The following is a 25672-nucleotide window of genomic DNA, read 5'->3' on the forward strand; positions in this document are numbered from 1 at the left end:
CTAAAATTTTTAAATTATGGAATATTTAAAAGCAAAATAATATGGAAAATTCAAGGACAAAAGTTGAAAATCCAGGACATTTCCAGGACTTCAAGGACCAGTAGACATTTTTTCCTCTTATGGTAGACAATTGCTTGACCCCCTCCCCTCCCCCTAGACGTGCTACCTAGGGTGTTTTCGACGTTGACACTCTGAGCGCTCTGAAAGTACGAAACGTGGTTGGTTGGGCTAGGGGAATTCTGAATGTTGATTGGCTGAACTTCAAAATTCATAGTTTTATGCTCTGGTTTCCACACTCTGTATCGCTCGGTATCAAAGGTCCGAGCGATACAGAGTGTGGAAACCAGAGCATAAAACTATGAATTTTGAAGTTCAGCCAATCAACATTCAGAATTCCCCTAGCCCAACCAACCACGTTTCGTACTTTCAGAGCGCTCAGAGTGTCAACGTCGAAAACACCCCTAGTTTATGAACGTTCCCCAAGTCCGTAAAAGTCCGTTTTTTTGAAAAAAGGTCCGTAAAGTCCATAATTTCATTCAAAAAGGATGAAAAGTTCGTAAATTGTACAATATAATTTTGAGAATTTTAGAGAAATTACAAATGATTGCAGAAAGCCAATTATTTTTAAAAGTAATAAAATTCTTCGCAAAAATTCAATTATGTTCAAAATTTTTTTTAAATTCTCGTCAAAATTTCAATTATTTTTAGAAATATTAAAATTCTTTTCCGAAATTCAATTATTTTTAAAAAAAATCTAAAAAACATTGTTAACATTTCAATTATCTTTATAAATAAATAGCAAAATTCTTCGACAAATTTCAATAAAAATTTTAATAAAATTCATTAAAAAATTTCAATTATTTTTTAAAGTAATAATATTCAATTATTTTCCAAAATTTTAATAAAATCCATTGCAAAATTTCAATTATTTTCAAAAGTAATAAAATTCTTTTTAGAAGAATTCAATTATTTTCAATAGAATTTTAATCGAATTGAATTCCAAGAAACATTCAATTATTATTCAAGAAATTATTTACTTTTGTAATAATTAAATAATTGAATTCTGGTAGAATTTTCTCATAAACATTGATTTAAAAATATAGATTTCAGTTAAAATCTTAGATTATTAATAATTGAATTCTTTCGAAGAATTTCATTAAAATTTTAAAAATAATTGAATTTTATCGAGACATTTTTTTTTAAATTGTCTTAAAAATAATTGAATTTTTACCAAAAAAAAGTTTTATCAAAACTTTTTAAAATATTTGAATTTCTCCTAAAATTCTGATATTTTTGAAAATAATTGAATCTCTGCAAAGATTTTTATTATTTTACGAAACAATATTTAAATTCTTGGGAAAAATTTTATTAAAATTTCTGAAAGTAATTGAAGGTCTGCTAAGAATTTTGTTATTTTTAATTTAATGCCAAGAATTTTATTAAAATTTTTAAAAATAATTGAATTCCTGTTAATTTTTTACAAGAATTTAATTATTTTTGAAAATTTTAATAAAATTCTTCGCAAGAAATCAATTATTTTCATAAATAATAAAATTCAATGCAGAATTTCAAATTATTTTTAATTCAATTTTGATCGAATTTCTCGAACAATGTAATTATTCTTAAAAATTTTATTAAAATTCGTTCATAGAATTCAATTACTTGAAAATTTGTTGATAACGATTTTTTATGGGAATTGAATTTTAAGAAACGTTCAATTATTCAATAAATTATTTATTTGCATTTTTACATTTAAATTTGTATTTAAATAATTGAATTCTAGTAGAATTTTCAAATTAAAATTGGTTTTCATTTCATAAAAATGAATTTCAGTTAAAATTTTAAATAATAATTGAATATTAAAAGCAATAGAGCGTGAATTTTAAGAAATAATTGAATTTTGTAATTAATTTTTTTGAAAAAGTTTAATTGAGTTTTTTTAATATTATTTTTAGTTTCTATTTTCTAATATTTATTTAATTAAAGAATTTACGAATAATTCAAAATTTGTAAAATTGAATATTGTAAAGAAATGAATTATTGAAAATTGTCAAAGAACTTTTTTGAAAATTATATAAAATAATAATCGATAGAAAGAAGAATTTTAGATAAAAATTCTTAAAAAAAATAATTTAATTTTAAAATTTTTGGTCCGTAAAGTTCGTATTTTTAAATACTTTCACTGCTTTGAGCCCTGTAAATGTAAAATATTGTAAAATATTAATTAGCAAATAGGATTAAATTGTATAAATGAATATAATCTAAAAAAACAAAACAAAAATATACAAAATTATTAAAAATAATTAATTACATAAAATTATTGTTTTAGTTTGTCATTCACACAAATTTAAAACAAATGTAATCACTAAAAAACTTGAAATTTTTAATTTATTACTTTTATTATAATAATTAAATTTTTATTTCACATAATATTAAAGTGTAAAATTAAATAAATTATCATTTTCTAATGTTATATTTTAATAGTAAATAGTATCATATTTGTTGAGACTATATTATAATAAACCGCAAATATGAGTGTGAAAAAAGTTTATAAACTCTTTCGTTATGCAATTAACATAATTAAGTGTTTAAATATACATACTACATTATTAGTTTAGAAAAAACATAACTTTATTATTACTGTATTTTATAATACGAACATTGTATCGCAAAAATTTCTTTATTAATATAAACATATATATGAATGTTTTTGAATTTCAGTTGAATTTGAATTTTCAGCAAAACCACGTCTTTGCTGGTTCCTCGTGAAGTCGAAGTCTGTAAAAATAAATATATATTATATATATACATATAATTATATTTTTTTGATCGCATATAATAAATTTGAGAAATATGTAAAAAAATGTTATATTTATAGAAAAATTCTTAAAATATAAACTTACAAGTTGTTGGGCCCCATATAAGGGGGAGGGTTCGGTCGAATGTATGGATTGGTCCTCTCAACGGTAGTTCTGGAAAGAAAGAAATGCACCTGAGAAGAGAAAAGCAAGGTAAAAGTTGCTTGAAGAACGCGCGGAAGCGTCAGTTCTTAGAAATCGTTTTTTTCTAAGAACTGAGACACTGCGAACCATTGTAAGATGTTGGGAAAGGTTCAGTGAGAGTAGAATACCACAGCATCTTTCTTTACAGAATTTATTATTACATAAAATTCCCATACAGTTCAATTTAAAAATTTCGATTTTAAATTAACGCGAATTTTTATTTAACCCAACTTTTACTCAAAAGAATATATTAGGTCTTCAAAATGATTGTTTAACAGACATTTTGTTTGATAGAATTTATAATTAATCTACCTATTCTTGAAAAGACATCTATTCTAATCGAATTTTAAATTAGTGGAAATACCAATTAACAGAATTTCAATGAATCCATAACTTTTACCATCAGTCAGATAGATTTTCATTTGTCTCAAGTTTTATTGGCACAAACAAATCGTTATTTGATAAAACTCTTAAAATGCAGAAATATCAATTGACATAGAATTTTTATATTTTAGTAAAAACATCCGGCAGAAAGATTTCGGCGAAAATTTTTCTGACAAATGTTTGTTTAAATAAATGAAAATTCGATCAATTATTATTGATATTTAGTAATTTTAAGAATTTTATTAGATAACAATAATTCGTGTAATTAAAAATTGGAATAAATGGAAATTACAGACTTCGCACTCGATAATAAATTTTAAAAAAAAGTAGCTTTCAAACTGAAAAAAGTAGTGAAAAAGTAGCTATCGAAAAATTAAACTTGACGACTAAAAAACTCGTTTTAGACACTTCACAAAACTGACAAAAATTCCATTCTTATTTTATTTCCTTCACTTTTTCCTAATTTTCACCAAAAATATTTACTTCTTTCTTATCCTGCTAATAAATTCAATTCCTGCAACAAATTTTATAATTATCCATGAAAGAATTTAAATATTTATAAAAATAATTTAATTCTTGAAAAGAATTTTATAAGTTTTTTAAATAATTGCGATTTCTTTCGATTAATTTTATGCAATGATAATTTAAATAATTGAATTTCTGAGAAAATTGTATTATTCATGAATAGAATTGAATTCTTACGAAGATTATTACAAACAATTTTTTAAATAATAATTGAATTCTGTTTGGAAATTTTATGAAAATAGTAGATATTCAAAATCATTGAATTGCGAAAAGTGTTTAAAAAATAATTAAATTTTACAAAGAATTCTATTAAAATTTTTCAGAATAATTGAATGTCTGTGTGTTATTTTATTAAATTTTTTTGAAAATAATGGAATTCCTAAAAAGCATTCTATTATTTATGAAAATAATTGAATTCTTGCGAACGATTTTATTAGAATTTTTTTTAATTAATTGAATTTCCAAGAAGAAATTAATTACTTTTAAAAATAATTGAATTCTTGTGATGAATATTTTATTCATGAAAATAATTGAATTTTGCAAAGAATTTTATTAAAATGCCTTAAAATAATTGAATATTCGGGAATAATTTTGTTATTTATCGACATAATTAAATTTTTTCGAAGAATTATTTGTGTTAATAATTGAATTCTTGGGAAGAATTTTATTAAAATCTAAAAGAATTAATTGAATTATTTCAAAAAAATTTAATTAAAATTGTATTTAAAATAATTGATTTCTTTCGAAGAATTTTATTAAAATATTTGAAAGTAATTGAATTCCTGTGAAAAATTTTAATATTTTTGTAAATAATTCAATTCTTCCAAAGAATTTTGGAAAAAGATTTTTCTAAATAATTGATTTTTTCGAAGAATTGAAATTAAATTTTTAAGAATAATTACATTTTTTGAGCAATCCCTGTAAGAATTGTATTAAAAATAAGAAATCCTGCAATGAATTTCATTATTTATGAAAATAATTGAATAGTTGCAAAGAATTTTATTAAAATTTTCAAAAATAATTAAATTCCTGTGAAGAATTCTAATATTTTTGTAAATAATTGAATTCCTGCGAAGAATTCTAATATTTTTGTAAATAATTGAATTCTTCCAAAGAATTTACAAAATAAACAATTTTTCAAATATTTGATTTTTTCGGGAAATTTATAAATTTATGTATTTATGGTAATAATTGAATTATTTCGAAAAATTTTGTTAGAATCTAAAAGAATAATTAAATTATTTCAAAAAAATTTAATTAAAATTATATTTAAAATAATTGAATTCCTGTGAAAAATTCTAATATTTTTGTAAATAATTCAATTCTCCCAAAAAATTAAAAAAAAACATTTTTTTAAATAACACAGCCACACAAAAAAAATAAAGTGTCTTGATCTGGAGTCGAGACATATATATTCCGATGTATTTCGATGCGCTGAATCCGAATCCGCCATCAGAATTTGGCCAATGGGTCCTGGTTTCGCCCAAACCTCAAAAATACCCTAAAATAGTTAAAATGGTCACTTTTGAATTATCAAAATTGAATCTAACCACATATCGATACCTCCATGTATTACAATCCTATCTTATGGTGAAGGTTAATACAGTCCTATCTTGCGGTAACGTTCTATACAGCTCTATCTTGAAGTAACGCTTTATACCATTCTATCTCAAATTTTCCAATTTTGCGTAAGAGCCAAATTAAAAGTAAATTCCATATTAAAAATATTAATGACAGTTTGATATTCATAAGATAATTTTTATGTAATTCTTTAAAGATTTTTCTATCATAATATACATAAATAAAACACAATTATATAAAATCAAGCCAAGAAAATGCATTCTTAATACTTCTACAAAGGTTAATTAACCTAATTTTATGACAGGTTAATATTTCACGGGATAGTGGAATGATAAAAATAATGTTGTTAGTTTTCTTGTTTAATTTTAATTATCAATTATTATTAGTTAAAATAAACGTATCATTTTTATGAGTTTTAAGTATAGATACAAATATTTAAATAAGTAAGTAAACGAGGTTTTGATTGTAGAAAATTTTTACACAAGTGAGAATACAAATAGAATAATAATAAAGTAATTTAAAAATCTACATTATTTTACTGTAATAAACGTTGAAAACGTCACTCCAATATAGAATTTATAAGTATGTTTCAACACTGAGAGAAATGGATAGTCAGATTTTGATGTTAAAAAGATGATGTTACACGATACTATCATTATGCTACTGCCAACCATCACAGATGCTAAAAAAATATAGTTATGCTACCCCGTACTACCAAGATGTTACTCCTGATGATATTGATGGTAACGGTGACTATCTAGATAGCTGTCTGTATACGTAGCATTAAAGATGGTCACCCTAACCACAATTATGTTACCCACTACTATAAATTTCTCTCCGTGAAAGATTATATTATACTAGTATTTTATTATATATTTTACAAACGATAACAAGATTATAAATTACAATATAATTATAATAATAAAAGTATCTGTAATATTAGTCAAAATAGTCAATCCGAGTCTGAATTCGAATGATCTCAATTTCTACGTCAGAACAAGTCTCTCCTGGTGTAAGAAAAGTTAAAATAAAGCAAAATTAACAGATAAAATAATCACTTTATAAATTTATATATTTTTATTATTATTCAGTAAAGAATTTTTTTCCTGATGGCATACTTAAATCCAAAGGGATATCCATTTTCTACCTTTTGTTCTTTTTTGCTTTTCTAACACGATTATACGAATCACATGTGTATATTTTTTTTGACAGATACAAAAACAAAAGAAAGATAGAACACTTTTACTTGGAAGATAAAACTTGTTATTATTTCTAATTACTGTTTTTTATAAATATCCTAATTAATATAACTATTTTAGGTGTTACCATCTAATACAGAATATTTTCTTCTATAATTTTAGCAAAAAACTGAAAAATTGAAAATTTTGAAATAGAATGGTATAAACCGTCACTTCAAGATAGAACTGTATAAAACGTTACCGCAAGATAGGACTGTATTAACCTTCACCGTAAGATAGGATTGTAATACATGGAGGTATCGATATTGATAATTTTCTAAGATCCCTTAATTTAAATAAACTATTCTATAAGCTTTTAAATTGAAAATTCATATAAAACATTACATCTATCGAACCTAACCTCAAAAACATATCTAAGATTCAAAACAAACCAATTATACCATAGGGTAAGTGTACTAATTCCTGCGGTATTTTGGTCAAGACGTCTTTTAACTATAAAATATAATTTTTATATTGATCAAATTGAACTTATGTCTTATTAAATTTGTAGTTTGTGTTATTAAGATATGTTTAGAATAAATAACATCTCTAAAATATAATTTATTTTAATAAATTTAATGAATTAAAAATAATATTCAATGCGTTTAATTCTGCGCGTTTGAGTCAGTTGCTGCGCATCAGTTGCTGCGCGAATTTAATTCCTGTGGGTCAGTTTCTGCGCATAATTTCGTGTTTATGTGTATAATACCGCAAACTACTATGAAATCAAAATGGGACAATGATTTTAATCAATGTTTAATTGAATAGAATATAAATTTATTAAAAATAAATATATATCATATATGAACAAAAGTAACAAATAATTTCTGAATTATCACATTTTTGAAACATTTAGTTAAAACTTAATAACAGAATTCTTCCTTAATTAATTTATGTATTTATTAAATTTTCTTTAGTTTTTCCTCCATAATCTTCATTTTTTCTTTCATTTTCATAATTTTTTCTTGCTCTTTTTCAAAATAGATAGTCTATTGTAACCAGTCTTAGTTGATTTTCTGAGGGCGCAGAAATTAAATCAAGCCCAAATTCTGTGTTAATTACTACTCTTAAAAATAAAATATAATAACAGACAAAAATAAAGTAAAGTTTAATTTTTCTTTTAAAACAAGGTTTTCTTTATCTAAAATCATCATAATAATAACCACTTTAAGTCTAAAAACAATAATAAAGCCTTTTTTATGTAGATATTTTTGCACCGCCAGCAAAGTTAGCAATGAAAATAAATAAAACCTTGAACACGTCAACTTTTAATTAAAATAAAATACATAAATATTAAGTTTTGGTATATACTTCCTATATCTATTTTAAAACTTACATCGTTAAGTAATTTTTAAAAAAAATTTCAAAATTATTTGTGCCCTGAACAAATGTATTCACTTAAATTATTAAAATGCCGCAGAAACTGAAGCACCCGCAGCAATTGACGCACTTACCCTACACAGCGCAATAAAAAATAGGTAAGGTCATGAAAGTTACAACTTAGGTGTTTCTATGACTGCTGATTACAAAGCCGGATTCCGGCGCCAACTCTTGTACGGCTCGGATGTGTTTTGTGCGTCTTATGTAACTTTTCTTATATCTCGTGCTACTTGTTTAATTCAGCGGGCTCCAATATTCCCGCTTAAATTGTTCAGTACAATTATAACTTTGAGTTTTGTTTCAATTAGTAACATTTAACAATTATACCTGGTGAAATTTGTTTTTCTTCTTTAACCCTTTAACGCCCGACTTTTTTGTAGCAGTGCAATTTACGTCATTGCTCGTATATGAAGGTTTTCGAGGTCGCTGAATACGAATTTGAGGTCAGATTTTAAAAATTCAAAATGTCGGATGCAATATGGCGGCCATCTTTTTCTAAAAATTGATTCAATTTGCCTGAAAATTGTTACTCGGGGGTTTTTGGGAGCGCTGATTACGAATCCGATGTCCTTTTTTCAAAATTCAAAATGGCGGATCCAATATGTCAGACATATTTTTAAAAACTGATTTAATTTGCTCGGTTACTCGGGGGTTTTCGGGGTCGTTGATTAGGGAGCGTTCACAAATGATGTCACGCAATTTTTGGAGATTTTCAACCCCCCCCCCTCTACCCCCTGTCACGCAATTTTTGCAATTTCACATGAGAAAAAGACATTGTGTCACGTTTAGTATGACCCCCCCCTCCTACCCCCAAAAGCGTGACATCATTTATGAACGCTCCCTTACGAATTAGATGTCAAATTTTAAAAATTCAAAATGGCGGATCCAATATGGCGGACATCTTTTCTAATAATTGATTCAATTTGCCTAAAAATTGTTACTAGGGGGTTTTCGGGGTCGCTGTTTACTAATCCAATGTTAGTTTCTATGTTAGGCAATTGTTTTTCTATAGTCACGAATGTAAACGAACATTTAATTTTGTCATCGTTTTCTCATTAGGCATTTGTTTATCGGATTGTCACAAATGTAGATTCATACTTTATTCGGATTGCGTTCTCATGTTAGGCTTTTGTTTTCCGATTTTCACAAATATAGTCAAGCATTTTAGATTAATTTCGTCTTTGCGTTAGGCATTTGTTTTTCTGATTATTACGAATATAGAAATGAATATTTCATTGATCATTATGATGCCGGTTTCGCGTTAGGCATTTGTTTTTCACATTGTCACGAAGGTAGACGAACATTTTATTCTGATCTCGTTTTTTTGGGCATTTTATACACTAAATTGAAACCGTTATTTTACATTTTAAAAAATTAAAATCAAAATCGTAATCAGCGACCCCAAAAAATCCCCGAGTAACAATTTTCAGGCAAATTGCATCAGTTTTTAGAAATGACGTCCGCCATATTGTAGTAACCTCCGAGGCAAATTGAATCAGTTTTTAGAAATGATGTCCGCCATATTAGATCCGCCATTTTGAATTTTTAAAATCTGGCGTCTAATTAACGACCCCGAAAACCCCCGAGTAACAATTTTTCAGGCAAATTGAATCAATTTTTAAAAAAGATGGCCGCCATATTGGATCCGCCATTTTGAATTTTTAAAATCTGATATCAAATTCGTAATCAGCGACCCCGAAAACCCCCGTGTAACAATTTTCAGTAGCTTTGTTTCCTTTTATTTTCGAATTTGTAATTTTGTTTGCAAATTTTGCAACAAATTTTTTTTTTATTATTGTTGTGATTACAAAATTGTTAATTATTTTTTAAAATGTAAATTTTTTTTATAAAGGTTTATAAATTTGTGGATCGTGAGCGTTTAGAAATCAAAAATATCTTAATTTTTGTCGAAGTTATAGATTTTATAAATCAAAAGTGGTTTCGATCGAAACCGCTGAGCGTTAAAGGGTTAAGACAACTATTAGTTGAGAGTACTGCCTCATGTGTTGCAACTTATCTTAAATCGTTTAATCCGTTTATATCACTTGTCTAAGAAGTAATCTGTTTAAACTCAAGACAATATACCAAAATCAACACCTATATGAAGAACCTGTGCCATATATTTTGGTAATTGTGTGTCCGAATACTCTAGAGAAGTCGGCTTGGACCAACACGTGGGAACATAACCTCAATTTCAACAACATCACTCAGCGTTATTCGTAAGATAGATTTGACATAATTATTCCATTCAGTCTACAATTTATTATCTCGAGGACTACAAATTTACAAACCATTTCAAATTTGATTCAACATTCTTCTTGGAATACTCAAAACATCAACTCACTGCACGTAACTCAAACTGCTCGGATCATTCGAAGGAAATACAGTTCATTCCAAGTTCCTAAAATCCTACTATCCTTTCTTTTCTACCTATAACCTAAACCTATTATTTTAATTAATTCCTATATCCTTCTACCCTCCACAATCGTGAGAGACAAGGAAGAATTTAAAAGTTAATTGTTGTGTTACTAATTTGTCCTCGTTTGTTCAATTTATTTTATCTTTTAAGTTCTTGTTTTACAAAACTTGTTATGAATATGCTTTTTAACTAAGTGCTTAGCAGTCGACTCTTCATAATTTCTCTTTTCGAATCACTGTACACTTATGCTTCTTGCCGCCTCTGCTTTTGCTGTTCCTCTCATTAATAACTAAAAGCAGGAAAGAGGGAACGAATAAATAAACAAGTTACAATGGAATTAATAGTAAGGGAGTAAACACAAAAATAAATAAACAAAAAGATTTCTTTTCCTTTTTTACTAAATCGCCAGCTGCTTTAACAGCTTTTGTCATACATACATAACACAAAGGTTACTAATTGCTGATTTTTCTCTTTGATTGTCTCTCCCTCCTTTTCTCTCCGGATCGAATGGAGAAAGGGGTCTTATTGTAATTGTATATATTATTGATTTGTGAAAATTTTTGTAGATTATTAACTCTGTGATGGACTCCACCTTCGATGGCCCGGGGGGCGGATCGGCCCTGCCTGGGACCCCACCTCGGAATAACTATCCTGAAACACAACCATTCGGAAGAGCACTTTCTCCGGACCATAACATGGAGATATTATTTGGCTTTCTATCAGGCCAATTTTCGCCCATCAGTCAAAATTTAAGATCACAACCTACTACCGCTACGCAACAGTTAGAATCGGCTAGCAAGAAGCGAAACCTAAACACCCGCCAGACGGAGAATTCATCGACTGAGAGTTCCTTTAACCTTGTCAATCCCAACACACACAAAAAACTTTCCTTGGATACAGGTAATCAGTCCGCAGCCCTTATAGACTTCGGGAATGCACATCGTTCTGCTCCTACTCTTGATCCAAGTGGCATTCCTGGAACCGCTACTGTTCGCGCAAATCCTACTCCATCCACCTCTAATTCCTCTTCTGATAGCCATGAACCCATGGGCGTGATTTGGCAACAGAGCGATCTTGTATGGCACAACAACTCAAAAAGAACACTAACACCTACCCTGATCATATCTCCCCCCCATATACTCTTCTGATGGAGAGCACTATCCAGGGCAGGAAGATAGAGAAGAAGACTAAACTCCTCTTTTTCGCGGAAAATCCTGATTTATATAATACACTGGAACCTAGACCTGATTCTTCACTAGTTGAAAATTTTATTGAGAATTTAAACTTAGATCGTGATCCACCCACCTCTAAAACAGGTCATTTAACTCCACGGGATGGCTCCCCAGTCTCTCCCCCACGTTTGGATAAAGCAGAACCTCCACCTACTACAACCACGGATGATCACGATCCAACAAATCCTATACAATCGGTCGATTCTCTCATAAGATTAAACCAAAACAAGAGTCAATTAATCTCATCCATGCATGAGAAGTGGTCAGACCCATCACAACAATAAAATTATTGAAATTTAACATACCTTTCCAAGCTTATTAGGAGCCCTAACTTTTGTTTAAACAAGAGTCGACTAGCTAATTTTTTTCACATTTTGTTTTGGTCTTTTGTTACTTTTACATAATCTACGTTTAATAGTAGATTGTGCATCAAGGGAGGGAAATGGATGATTTCCGACGAGTGTAGTTTGCAGTTCGAGGCGTAGCGAGCAAACGAGCCGAAGGCGAGTGCTTGCGAGCGAAGCCGAGAACTGTAAAACACGAGTGGAAATCAATTTTCCTCCCGAGTTGCACATACTATTTTTTCTAACACACGTATACCGAAAGTACAAACGCGGCAGTTTGATTGTTACTTTTGAATGTATAGTTGTAGCTGGGGGCGGTATAGTTACAACTGTGGTAACTGAAAGTTTGTGAAAAGCTTAAAATAACTAAACTAACCCAAAGAGCGTAGGTTTACGCAAGTAGCGTAAGTAACGTAAGTAACGTAAGTTACGTAACTTACGTAAATCATTTATTATTTGTAACTCGAAAGACTAACATAGCTACACCATTTACGTAAGTTACGTAACTACACCATTTGCGTAACTCGCGTAAGTTACGTAAGTCACTTAGCTGACGTAACTCACGTAACTGATTCATCAATGGTCATACTTTGATAATATTACCGAGAAAACAAGTTACTTTTCCTCCCTCACAGGGAGGGAATGTTACATTCCCTCCCGGTGACGTCACTAGCCGGGAGGGAATGTACATTCCCTCCCGCTCGCAGGGAATCATACACTTTTCTCCCGCTAAACACGTAGGAAATGGTGTACTTTCGGTGCGTGTGGTAGAAAAAATAATTAAACTATCTTATTTTGAACATCGGAATTTAGGCTATTGTTCATTTTGCCTTTGTAGTATTTTTTTAATTTTATATTTGTTGTTCTTTTTGCTTTTACCCGTGCTATTTTGTTCAAAAGGAAAAAGGGTGAACAAATAAATATATAAGAAAAGAAAGTTATTTACGCTTCCCCCCTCAGACCCTCGGACTCCTCTATCGCCGTCATTTATTTGACACTGTCGTTTGGGAAGGGGAGGAGCGGTGAAGGAGAGTAAACTTTCCCCTTTACCCATTTTTTGTTCCTAATTTGTTAATTTTTGCCCGTTGGCAATTTTGTTTTGTTTTACTTTAATTTTAGTCGTTTTGTTACTGCATTATATTGAATATTAATTAGGATACGTTTTCTACTAAATTTTATGAAGTGTTCAGGCCAAGATGCCATTAAATAACTCTATCAAATACGGTACATGGAATTCTCACAGTATTTTAAACAAGAGAACAGAAGTTAAAGCAATACTACACACTAATCAATTAGATTTTCTTTCTGTCACCGAAACGTGGATAAAGCCAACAACGCCAGTTTGGCAAATCTTTGGATTTCTAACATATCGGTCTGATCGTAAGTCACAACCGGAAGGTAGTACCTTATTATTAATCAAAAAATGTTTCACAGTTTCCATCATTAAAATCCCTATTAAAATTACCTAACATATAGATTGTGTGGGAATCAGGGTGGCCACTTCTGTTGGTTTTATTCAGATCATCTCGGTTTATGCGCCCCCCAATATACGAATTCCATCATCCACCTGGAGAGACCTCTTGCTTTGCTGTTCCCATTCCGACCCGATTATTCTATGTGGTGATTTAAATGCACACTCTTGGTCATGGGGCTCTAAATATTGTACCCCACGTGGTGAACACCTGAGTGAAGCCATTAAGGAATACAACCTCATCCCTCTCAATGACAATGAACACTAGATGCGATGACAAACTGGGAGGAAACATTGACCTCATCCTTGTTTCAGCATCCCTGTGCAACATTTCGTCAGCTGATGTTACGTCTGACACGTATAATTCAGATCATTTTCTGGTGATTGCTTCCACTGATGTTTCTCCAAAGTACTTAAAATCCAACACTAAACGCTACAATGTCAAAAACGTGGACTGGTTTAAGTTTATGACGGGCATGGAGTTGACTCCCTGGAGGTTGATTCCTGGGATCCTTTGAGCATTATGCATCCTGAGTCGGCATACGACTCCTTCATCGATCGGATTAAATCGAAACCCTTATGGTGGGACACTGATTGTGATGAGGCTCTAGATAGAAGACGGTCATCCCGGAAAGAATTTCTCAATTCTCAAACTCCCGAAAATCGAATTAAATTTAAAAAGATAGATGAGGAAGTTAAACGCTTCCTTCGCAACAAAAAGAAACTTTCCTTTATGGATTTTTGTAACTCCCCATCTCCCTCAATGGGCTCTAAGGAAATGTGGGGAAAAGTAAAAGCCTTTGCCACCTCTACTCAACCTCTACGCACAGGCATTAGTAATGATCCGAACTCTATCCAATTTAAACAACTTCAGTCATATTTAATTTAAGAACACATAAAATGTACACATCTCCCACCTGTCACAGGCATCAATGATGACGAACTTCTTAACGGGCCTTTTTCTGAGTCTGAATTCAACCTAGCTATTCTCCACTCAAAAAAGGACACTGCTCCTGGGTTGGACTCTATTTCTAATGTAATTCTCAATCATCTTTCTCCTAAATCTAGAAGATACCTCCTACTCTTATTCAACTGCTTCTTTTTATCATCAAGTTTCCCTCTCAGCTGGAGAGATACCAAAGTAGTGTTTTTGCCAAAACCCAACGGCAAAGGATACAGGCCCATCTCTCTGACCTCGGCTGTCTATAAACTATTTGAGAGACTTATACATAAACGTCTTGAACACTACGTGGAATCAGTCGGTGGTGTTCCTCCCCTTCAATTTGGGTTTCGAAGGGAGAGATCAACCATCGATTGTGTATCCATCTTCGCCACTGACATCCACCAGGGGTTCCAACGAGTATGCCACACAGTTGCGCTTGCAATTGACCTCAAAGGCGCATTTAGCAATATTCGCACAAAAAACCCAGCAGATTCAGTGAGGGAACTCAATAAAGTTCTTATAACTTTAACACCTTGGCTCCAGGGCTTGGGACTTTCCATCTCTCCCGGTAGAAATCCCAAATTGGTAGTCTTCTCTCGCAGTAATGAAAGATTCGACCATATTTCCATGTATCTTAATGGGATAAAAATTCCAGTCCAAAGCGAGCTTCTGTATCTCGGTATTTACCTAGATAGGAAACTGAACTGGTCCAAACACATTAATGAGATCTCACGCAAGGCTACATTAGCGATAAATATCCTGTCATCAATGTCAAGAGTTTCGTGGGGGGCCAGCCCTGAATCCCTCTTGATGGTTTACAGGGGACTGGTGAGAGCGCACCTTGAATGGGGCTGCCAGCTCTTTTCTGGAGCTGGCAAGTTCCATCTCAGGAAGCTTGACAGGGTCCAGTATGCGGCCATCAGAGTTACTCTTGGTAGCATGCGATCCACACCAATCCGCATCTTGCTGTCCGAGGTGGACAAACCCCCCCTTTTTCTTAGGAGACAAATGCTTAATCGGAATCAACCTCTAACAATAAAATTCGTAAAAAAACACTTTCAAAACTAAATTCTCTTTACTATATACCTTTGCCGATGTCTCACAATTAATCGACAAAAGAGAACGCACCAAAAAACTGTCCTCTTTCAACTACACTTGGCCAGAACTCATTAACTCACTCAACATCGACATTGATTCAGGTTTAGAATTCAAAAATAGCAATAATACACAACTCACATTTGAAAATTTCACACAAAGACACTTTCACAACTACACACAAATATACACTGACGGCTCTTTGGATCCTGGAAGAAACGTCTCTGAATCCAGTTTTGTTATTTCAGCCACCAACACTAAATTTTGCGTTAAACTTGAAGGAATCTCGTCAATCGAAACATGTGAATTATATGCAATACACGCAGCACTCACACACGCTATTAACTCTAACTTTGACAATATCCTTATTCTCTCTGATTCACGAAGTATCCTACGCTCAATCAAGGAGAGATTCTTCTCCAAAGAACACCATCCTCTTATCATTAAAATTGTTAAACAATCAACCTCTCTTCAATTGAGAGGATCTCTGATCAGTTTTCTATGGATTCCCGCTCATGCGGGCATCCTTGGAAATGAGACAGCAGACAAATGGGCAAAGAGATCATTAGATCTCCTTTTCGGCAGATCCACCATCCTGTCTCCTACTGACCTGATCCCTATTAAGAAACAGGATCTTCTTGGCTGGCACAGGCTACTTTGGCCTAACTATAACGAACCACCCTCACAAAATAGATACATCAATTTTGTTAACTACACTAAGACTAAGAAACTATGGTTCAAAAACCTGGATGTTCCTCGTAGATATTTAGTAGCGGTAGGCAGACTACGATCCAACCATCTACGTATAGGCTCTCACTTTGCTAGGATGGGTTGGTCCCTCCCCACTGGTTGCGAATGTGGAGCAGAACTTCAGGACCTTAACCATTTATTGTGTTTTTGCCCGATGCTTTCACCGGGAAGACCGACCTTTTTTTCCTTTCTTTCGGTTAGGCTTGCTGATTTCAATCCTGAACTCATCGACTTGAACCCACTCATATTTAATCCTGAGAGGGAGACGATCGCTGAGATTGGCCAATTCTTTGAGAGGGGAGATTTTTATATTTAATTATAACTGCACGGAAAAGTTCTTGGGCGAGTCGCTGTACCTGTTGTGGTGGCGCTGAGTGACCAGTACCTATGGTAAAGTGACAGCCCCATTTTGGTAGCTCATTTCACCCACAGAGACTGCTGCTTTCCTACTGTGGGGCGTCAGAGCTCTCTTGTGGGGCATCAGAGCTCTCTTTAGAGAGAAAGCAGAAAACCTTTTCTGTGGGAGGCGAGTGAGAGACGTCTGCTCGCCCAAAAACTTTTCCGTGTGATATTGAAACCTATGGTATGTGATGGTGCTCATAGAACATTCATCTCACAACCAAAATCGACTCTTACTTGATTCCTAAAATTAACACAAAATATGTTTATGTGAATTGTAGGTGAGCAGGAAGCATGGATGTATGCGCATAACTTTCATGTTCGAATCTATGCCCTTCTTTATTCTTAATATCTACTTATTATAAACTTAACTTTAATCTTCTACTTCACAATATATTACTAAATAAGTATCAAGTGCTTTCTTTGTCTCTCTCTCTCTCTCTCTCTCTCTCTCTCTTATCACCTTAACATTTCCCAAATTATCCATTTTTCAAATCCTTTTATATACTCTATTTATATCGCATTTGAATTTCTCTCCTCCCTAAATTATATGAACTTGGAGCGCATAGGAACTATGAATGGATTTTTATTTGGCCAACAATTTACAAACCATAAAATATAATTATATCTATCTGACTCTACAATATTCAACGAATTAAGTTTATTCTTTCTTCCAGATACATCCAACTCAAATATTTTTCAATAATTGGGGACGTATATTTTCAGAAAATTTTTTATAAAATATTTTTTTCCCGCCTGCCTATTCACTATACGCCTATACGCCTCTCTACTGAATTGGACTACTTGGAAAGTAAACGCTTAACCAATCATACAACTCAACTCAAAATAAGCAACCAACTATTAGGTATGTTTTCGTTGCCTGCACTAAAGCTGGAGTCCCATGACAGCGTTTTGCGTTGCGTTTTGTAACTAGGCCATGAGTGTGAGAGAGATACAGATATAGGTTTGCTCTATTTGCACTCATTGCCTAGTTACAAAACGCAACGCAAAACGCTACCATGGGACTCCAGCCTCAGTGTAACTTTTACACCACCTCAAGAGTAGGTGCAGAAAGTGTAGCGAAATGTATGGTAAAATTACGTCACATCCGGCAAAGAGAACAGCATAGTGCAGGTTAGGTGTTAAAGTGTAAGAAATGTAGGCAACGAGAACATACCTATTAAGGCCAACGCAGAATAGATCTGTAACCGGAACCGCAATCGTAACCGTAAGCGTAAGAATGAGTTAGAGAAGGATAAACAATATCCGCAATCGTAACCGTAAGCGTAAGAATGAGTTAGAGAAGGATAAACAATATACCTATCCTTCTTTAACTCATTCTTACGGTTACGCTTACGATTGCGGTTCCGGTTACAGATCTATTCTGCGTTGGCCTTTAGTACTGGCTATCTGTGTAATACGCAAGAGGCCATTTAAACAACAAGAAGAAGAAGATTACAAAGCCGGTGTTAGTTTATCAAAATTCAAAATTGCGGATTCAATATGGCGGACAATATAATTAAAAATTTGTTTGGATTGGCTTGAAAATCGTTACTCGGGGGCAGTGATGGGAAGTGACGCGTCACTTTAGGTTTTCTACGTAAAATACTTCAAACGAGGTATTTTACGTAATAAACTGTAAAATACTGTAAATTACACGTTCAATATGGCGGACTTATTATTATTTTTAATTTGACCGTTTGACGTCCTATTTTTTTTATGTTTTTAAATAACACTGTAATTATTTAAGATTTAAAAACCTTTTATTACAAAAAAGTGTTTTATTACACAATGTCTAAGGCAAGAAAAAACGATATTTTTGAGAAAAACCGGCTTTCTTCAACTCCATTGAAATTACCTGGTTCAAATGAAATCGTTTATAACCTCACATTTTGTTGTCAACAATGTTGCAGAGACATAAAATTAAACAAAATCACGAATCACCTTACATTAAGGAAGAATCTGATGTACAGTTAAAATAAAAGTTATTCCAATGTCATAATTTCGTAATTTAAAATAAGAAGACAAATTTTTCAGATCTCAATAAGAAACATTTGTTAAATTTTAGGTTATGTTACTTAAATCGTTTATTATTGACAAAAAATTATATTATATCCGATTGTTTGTCGGATTCTTCCTTAATTTGCAAGAAAATATTAAAGAATGTTGGGTATAATGATATATAACGATGCCTGCCACCTTTGCTCATCGGTTTATTTAAATTTTAAATAATTAGTTTGACAGTTTGGAGGTTATGTTCCAGTAATTTACCTCGTGTCAAAAACTAGTGAAGTAATTTACCTTGTATTTTACCGTAAAAAACCACGTAATTTACCTGAGGTATTTTACGCGCCCAACCCTGCTCGGGGGTTTTCGGGGTCGCTGATGACGAATCCGATGTAGGTTTCTAAAAATTCAAAATGGTAGATCCAATATGGTGGTCTTTGTTATTTTAACGATTTTTTAATATTTATTACTCGCGGTTTTTCGGGACCTTTAGTAACGAATCGTATATAAATTTTTATAATCTTACTTTATTACTCGCGGTTTTTCGGGACCTTTGATAACGAATTGTATATCAATTTTTTTAATCTTAAAGCCTTAAAATCTTAAGTTAGAAAAAATTGTTAGAAAACAACTCGTAAGACTTTAAGATTATAAAAATTGATATAGGATTCGTTATCAAAGGTTCCGAAAAACCGCGAGTGATAAATTTAAAAAAATCGTTAAAATAATAAAGACCGCCATATTGGATCCGACATTTTGAATTTTTAGAAACCGACATGGGATTCGTCATCAGCGACCCCAAAAACCCCCGAGTAACGATTTTCAAGCCAATCCAAACAAATTTTATTTATATTGTTCGACATATTTGATCCGCCATTTTGAATTTTGATAAACTAACACCGGCTTTGTAATCAGCAGTCATAGAAACACCTAAGTTGTAACTTTCATGAGCTTACCTATTTTTTATTGCGCTGTGTATGGTATAATTTGTTTGTTTGGAAGCTTAGATGTGTTTTTGAGGTTAGGTTCGATAGATGTAATGTTTTATATGAATTTTCAATTGAAAAGCTTATAGAATAGTTCATTTAAATTAAGGGATCTTAGAAAATTATCAATATGCGGTTAGATTCAATTTTGATAATTCAAAAGTGACCATTTTAACTATTTTAGGGTATTTTTGAGGTTTGGGCGAAACCAGGACCCATTGGCCAAATTCTGATGGCGGATTCGGATTCAGCGCATCGGAATACATATGTCTCGACCCCAGATCAAGACACTTTATTTTTTTTGTGTGGCTGTGTAATTGATTATTTCGAGAAATTGAAATTAAATTTTTAAGAATAATTACATTTTTAATCAATTCCTGTAAAATTGTATTAAATAATTGAAATCCTGCGATGAAGTCTATTATTTATGAAAATAATTGAATAATTGCAAAGAATTATTTTATTAACATTTTCAAAAATAATTGGATTTCTGAGAAGAATTTTATTATTTATGATAATAAATGAAATATTTCGAAAAATGTTATTAAAATATTTTAAAATGATTGAAATCCTATGAAAATTTTTTTTTTAAATAATTGAATTATTCATAAGAATTTTATAAACATTGTTTTAAATAATTAATTTGTTCAAAATATAATAAATATTATGAAAATTTTATTTTAAATATTTGAGTTCTTGTGGAAAACTTTCTTTGTGATAATAAGTGAATTTTTCGATTAATTAAATTAAAAAAGTATTAAAAATAACTGAAATTCTTCAAAGAATTTTATTATTTATGAAAGTAATTGAATTCTTGCTTAGAATTTTATCAAACTTTTTTTTAAATAATTGAATATCCATGAAAAGTGTTATTGTTAGTGAAAGTAATTGAATTATTGTGAAGAATTGTATAAAAATTTTGTTAAATAATTGATTTTTTAGAAGATGTTATTCTAAATTAATTGATTTCCTGTGGAAATTTTATTATTTATGAAAATAATTAAATTTTGGATGAATTTTATACATTTCTTTTTAAATAATTGAATTCTATTGCGAAATTTTTTGAAAATACTAGATATTGAAAATAATTGAATTTCGAATATTTGTTGAAAATAATTGAATCGTTTTAAAAAATTTAATTATAATTTTTGAGAATAGTTTTTTGATTTCTAGTATTAGCGAATTTAAAGTTATAGAAATTCTCAAAAGAAAAACAGAAATGGTAGCTTTTAGTGGCTGAAATCTAAAAAAAGTACCCAAATAGTAGCCTAACGTAAGAAAAGTAGTAAATACCTAGTAGGTTTTAGTAGATAAGTGCGAAGCGTGAAATTCTGATAAGTAAAAATTTGATTTATTATATGTAATAATACTGTTAAATGGTATTCATTTTTTAGTTGAAATGTTCACTTTCATTTTCGTTTGAATTTTGAGAAAATTTTATAATTTACGAATATTTGAATGTTATGTTTAGATTTGAAAGTTAAAAATTGATAAACATTAATTCACTCACTTTGGACTACGAGACAAAGAATTGCTCGGACTTGTGGGCTGAGTAGAGAGTGATCTCAATGTTCCTTTACTGGATGTTGCATATTGCACCATTTGAACACCATTAGTTCCATGCTCCTCTACTGGAGATGGTTCTTTTTTTTCTCTGAAAAATAATATTTTATAGAAAACGCAAATCCAGGATTTCCAACAAAGTAATCTTTTTTTTTAGAGAATTTGTTTTTCATTCTTTTAAAGAAGTATAAATAGAAAATGAGTAGTTTCCATTTCTCTAAAAAAATTGATCTTTAAAAATTCTTTTTTTTTTTTAATAAAAAATACGCACCATTTATTATTTTTTGAAATCCATGCATGCACGTGTAAATAATGCAAAAATAGAAAAATAATAAAATCCACTAAATTATGTAAGTAAAAAATTTGAAGCAACTTTGAAATTCTCCAGTAGTAAATTCATTCTGAAATAAAAATAAAGTATAAAATAACATGCAACATTGATTTCTATACAGATGCAATAAGAAATAAATTATAATATGCAACTATAATAAAGTATATAATTATGTAAGTAGAGGCTCATTGTAAAAATACGAAATTCAATTTTATAGAAACAAAGCTTTAGGTTTTTAAATCGTTATTTTCATTTCTCGGATTTTGCTAAATTGCATTTTAATCTTAATAAACTATTATTTTATTGAAAATTTAGGTGAAGATTAGAGATTTAAACAATAATTGTAAAAAGTATTATCTCTAAAATTAAAATTTAGGAAACAAATATAGAAAATGATATATGTATTTTTAATATTGTTACAGATTCCTTATTTTAAATTAGCAATTTACAAGATTGACATCTTCACTAGAAAATTTACCTCGCGATCTCTTTTTGATCAAGGAAAAGGTTAAACAGTTCATGGAAATATTTGTCTGATTCTGGATCGATCCTACAAAAATAAAATCAAAACATATAAATATAATACATTGTAATAAATAATAATTGCAACAAATATTCTTACAATTATACAAATAATAATAATAATAATTCTAGTGCTAGGAGAATCAAAATTTTGGTTATTTTCAAATTGTTTTCAATTCTCATTGTTAACCAAAATTGTGATTATTACATTCGGACTTTTTTTTCAATGAATGAAAATAAAGTTCCAAAGTTTTATTAAAGTCCAAAACTATCGTTGATTTGTTGTGCCTGAAGCTAATAATAATAATAATAATAATACAACTATACGTGCTTTCAGAAATCGTCGCAATTGTGTGCGAGACGTGCTGTTCATTGCATAAATTATCATAAACGCGATAAGGATATTATTAGTCGCGTGCGTAGATCGACTGTACATCCTTGAGAAAGTCGTCAATGAAATTTGTAATATTTAATTACTTTAAATATACTTTTAAAAAAATTTAATGAATAATGTTAAACTGAATTGAAATTTTCATCGATAAATTTAAACTTGTAGAGAGTATATTGAAAAAAATGTTTAATATTTGTAAAAAATAATTAATAAACTATTCTCTTTGAAAACTGAATTCAAACTGATAGGACTTGATAAATTTTGTTAAATTAACAAAAGTTTTCAGTGAAAACAATTATTATTTAGATTAATTAAGAAATGAAAGAAGAAAACGGATAATTTTACTAAATTGTTATTAACATAATCAGGGATGCCACAGGTCAGGGAATTCAGGGAAAAGTCAGGGATTTTTAATAAAAGTACTGAAAAACTTTAATTTTCAAAATTCATAAGAAAATTACGAATTTTTTTGTCCTTTTTGTTCGCTTCAGAAACTATGAAATTATCACGAATTCTAATACAAAACCTTTAATTATTATATGTTTGACAATAATTTCTTTTTAAATAATTTCATTCTTCAAAAACTATTACAAAATTATTACTTACAAATTATTTAATGAATAATTTAATTTAAATACTTCAAAATTAATTCAATTTTAAAAGAGTTGCATTTACAATTATTTCATAAATAAATGAACTTTAATAGGTTTTAATTTGAAATTTTAGAAAATTGCAATTTTTAACGAATTTAATAAAAAAATTTCAATAACTTAGATTTTTGAAATATTTTAATAATTCAAATTCTTCTGAAATTAGTTTTCTTCAATTTTTTAATATGTATTTAATTAATTATTAAAAATCATGGATTTATAAAACAATTTTAGTTAAAAACACAAAAAAAAATGAAATTTTAGAGAAGTTATAAATCGATACCTCCATGTATTACAATCCTATCTTATGGTGAAGGTTAATACAGTCCTATCTTGCGGTAACGTTCTATACAGCTCTATCTTGAAGTAACGCTTTATACCATTCTATCTCAAATTTTCCAATTTTGCGTAAGAGCCAAATTAAAAGTAAATTCCATATTAAAAATATTAATGACAGTTTGATATTCATAAGATAATTTTTATGTAATTCTTTAAAGATTTTTCTATCATAATATACATAAATAAAACACAATTATATAAAATCAAGCCAAGAAAATGCATTCTTAATACTTCTACAAAGGTTAATTAACCTAATTTTATGACAGGTTAATATTTCACGGGATAGTGGAATGATAAAAATAATGTTGTTAGTTTTCTTGTTTAATTTTAATTATCAATTATTATTAGTTAAAATAAACGTATCATTTTTATGAGTTTTAAGTATAGATACAAATATTTAAATAAGTAAGTAAACGAGGTTTTGATTGTAGAAAATTTTTACACAAGTGAGAATACAAATAGAATAATAATAAAGTAATTTAAAAATCTACATTATTTTACTGTAATAAACGTTGAAAACGTCACTCCAATATAGAATTTATAAGTATGTTTCAACACTGAGAGAAATGGATAGTCAGATTTTGATGTTAAAAAGATGATGTTACACGATACTATCATTATGCTACTGCCAACCATCACAGATGCTAAAAAAAATATAGTTATGCTACCCCGTACTACCAAGATGTTACTCCTGATGATATTGATGGTAACGGTGACTATCTAGATAGCTGTCTGTATACGTAGCATTAAAGATGGTCACCCTAACCACAATTATGTTACCCACTACTATAAATTTCTCTCCGTGAAAGATTATATTATACTAGTATTTTATTATATATTTTACAAACGATAACAAGATTATAAATTACAATATAATTATAATAATAAAAGTATCTGTAATATTAGTCAAAATAGTCAATCCGAGTCTGAATTCGAATGATCTCAATTTCTACGTCAGAACAAGTCTCTCCTGGTGTAAGAAAAGTTAAAATAAAGCAAAATTAACAGATAAAATAATCACTTTATAAATTTATATATTTTTATTATTATTCAGTAAAGAATTTTTTTCCTGATGGCATACTTAAATCCAAAGGGATATCCATTTTCTACCTTTTGTTCTTTTTTGCTTTTCTAACACGATTATACGAATCACATGTGTATATTTTTTTTGACAGATACAAAAACAAAAGAAAGATAGAACACTTTTACTTGGAAGATAAAACTTGTTATTATTTCTAATTACTGTTTTTTATAAATATCCTAATTAATATAACTATTTTAGGTGTTACCATCTAATACAGAATATTTTCTTCTATAATTTTAGCAAAAAACTGAAAAATTGAAAATTTTGAAATAGAATGGTATAAACCGTCACTTCAAGATAGAACTGTATAAAACGTTACCGCAAGATAGGACTGTATTAACCTTCACCGTAAGATAGGATTGTAATACATGGAGGTATCGAAATGTTTCAAAAATTCAATTATGTTCAAAAAATTTTTTAAATTCTCGTCAAAATTTCAATTATTTTTAAAAATTATAAATTTCTTCTTCAAAATTCAATTATTTTCAAAATTTTTTATAAAATTCTAAGCAAATAAGAAATTATTTTTATAAATAATAAAAACACAAGAATTCAACTATCTACAAATTTTCTATAAATTTCTTCGCAATAATTCAATTATTTTCGTAAATAATAAAATTTTTTACAGCTAGATTTAATTATTTTCATGAATAATAAAAATCATCATAGAATTTCAATTATTTTCAATACAATTTTACAAGAATTTTTAAATTCTTTAAATGAAAATTCAATTTTGAGAAACATTTATTTATTTAATTAATTATTTATTTTTGTATTTAAACAATTGAAGTCTCCTACAATTTTTAAAAAAATTGATTTAAAAATGAATTTTAATTAAAAATTTTTGATAATAATTGAATATTAATATTAAATTTAAGGAATTTTAATAAAATTCTTTCACAAAATTCAATTATTTTGATAAATATCAAAATTTATCAGAAGAATTCAATTCTTTTGAAAAGTAATAAATACTTTGCAAAAATTAACTTATTTTCAAAATTTTTGAAAAATACTCGTCATGAATTAAGTTATTTTT

At 29.6% G+C, this 25672-nt stretch overlaps 1 protein-coding gene across 8 annotated transcripts in view; it reads right to left on the bottom strand.

Moving 5' to 3' along the window:
- Positions 1-2609: 2609 nt before the first annotated feature.
- Positions 2610-25672, bottom strand: part of LOC122512994 (epsilon-sarcoglycan) — a 44142-nt gene continuing 21079 nt past the window's right edge. For 6 of the 8 annotated variants that reach the window (XM_043629213.1, XM_043629212.1, XM_043629211.1 and 3 more), the window contains 4 exons: positions 22129-22200; positions 21267-21410; positions 2904-2972; positions 2610-2778 (listed from right to left, as the gene is read on the bottom strand). In XM_043629213.1, the coding sequence (XP_043485148.1) occupies positions 2736-2778; positions 2904-2972; positions 21267-21410; positions 22129-22200 (328 nt within the window). In that variant the 3' untranslated portion in view covers positions 2610-2735. Of the gene's footprint in view, positions 2779-2899; positions 2973-21266; positions 21411-22128; positions 22201-25672 lie in introns of those variants that run through there. The other 2 variants (XM_043629209.1, XM_043629210.1) reach the window with 2 other exon arrangements.

Source organism: Leptopilina heterotoma, unplaced genomic scaffold, assembly GCF_015476425.1.
Source record: "Leptopilina heterotoma isolate Lh14 unplaced genomic scaffold, ASM1547642v1 Lhet_130, whole genome shotgun sequence".
Lineage (NCBI taxonomy): Eukaryota > Metazoa > Arthropoda > Insecta > Hymenoptera > Figitidae > Leptopilina > Leptopilina heterotoma.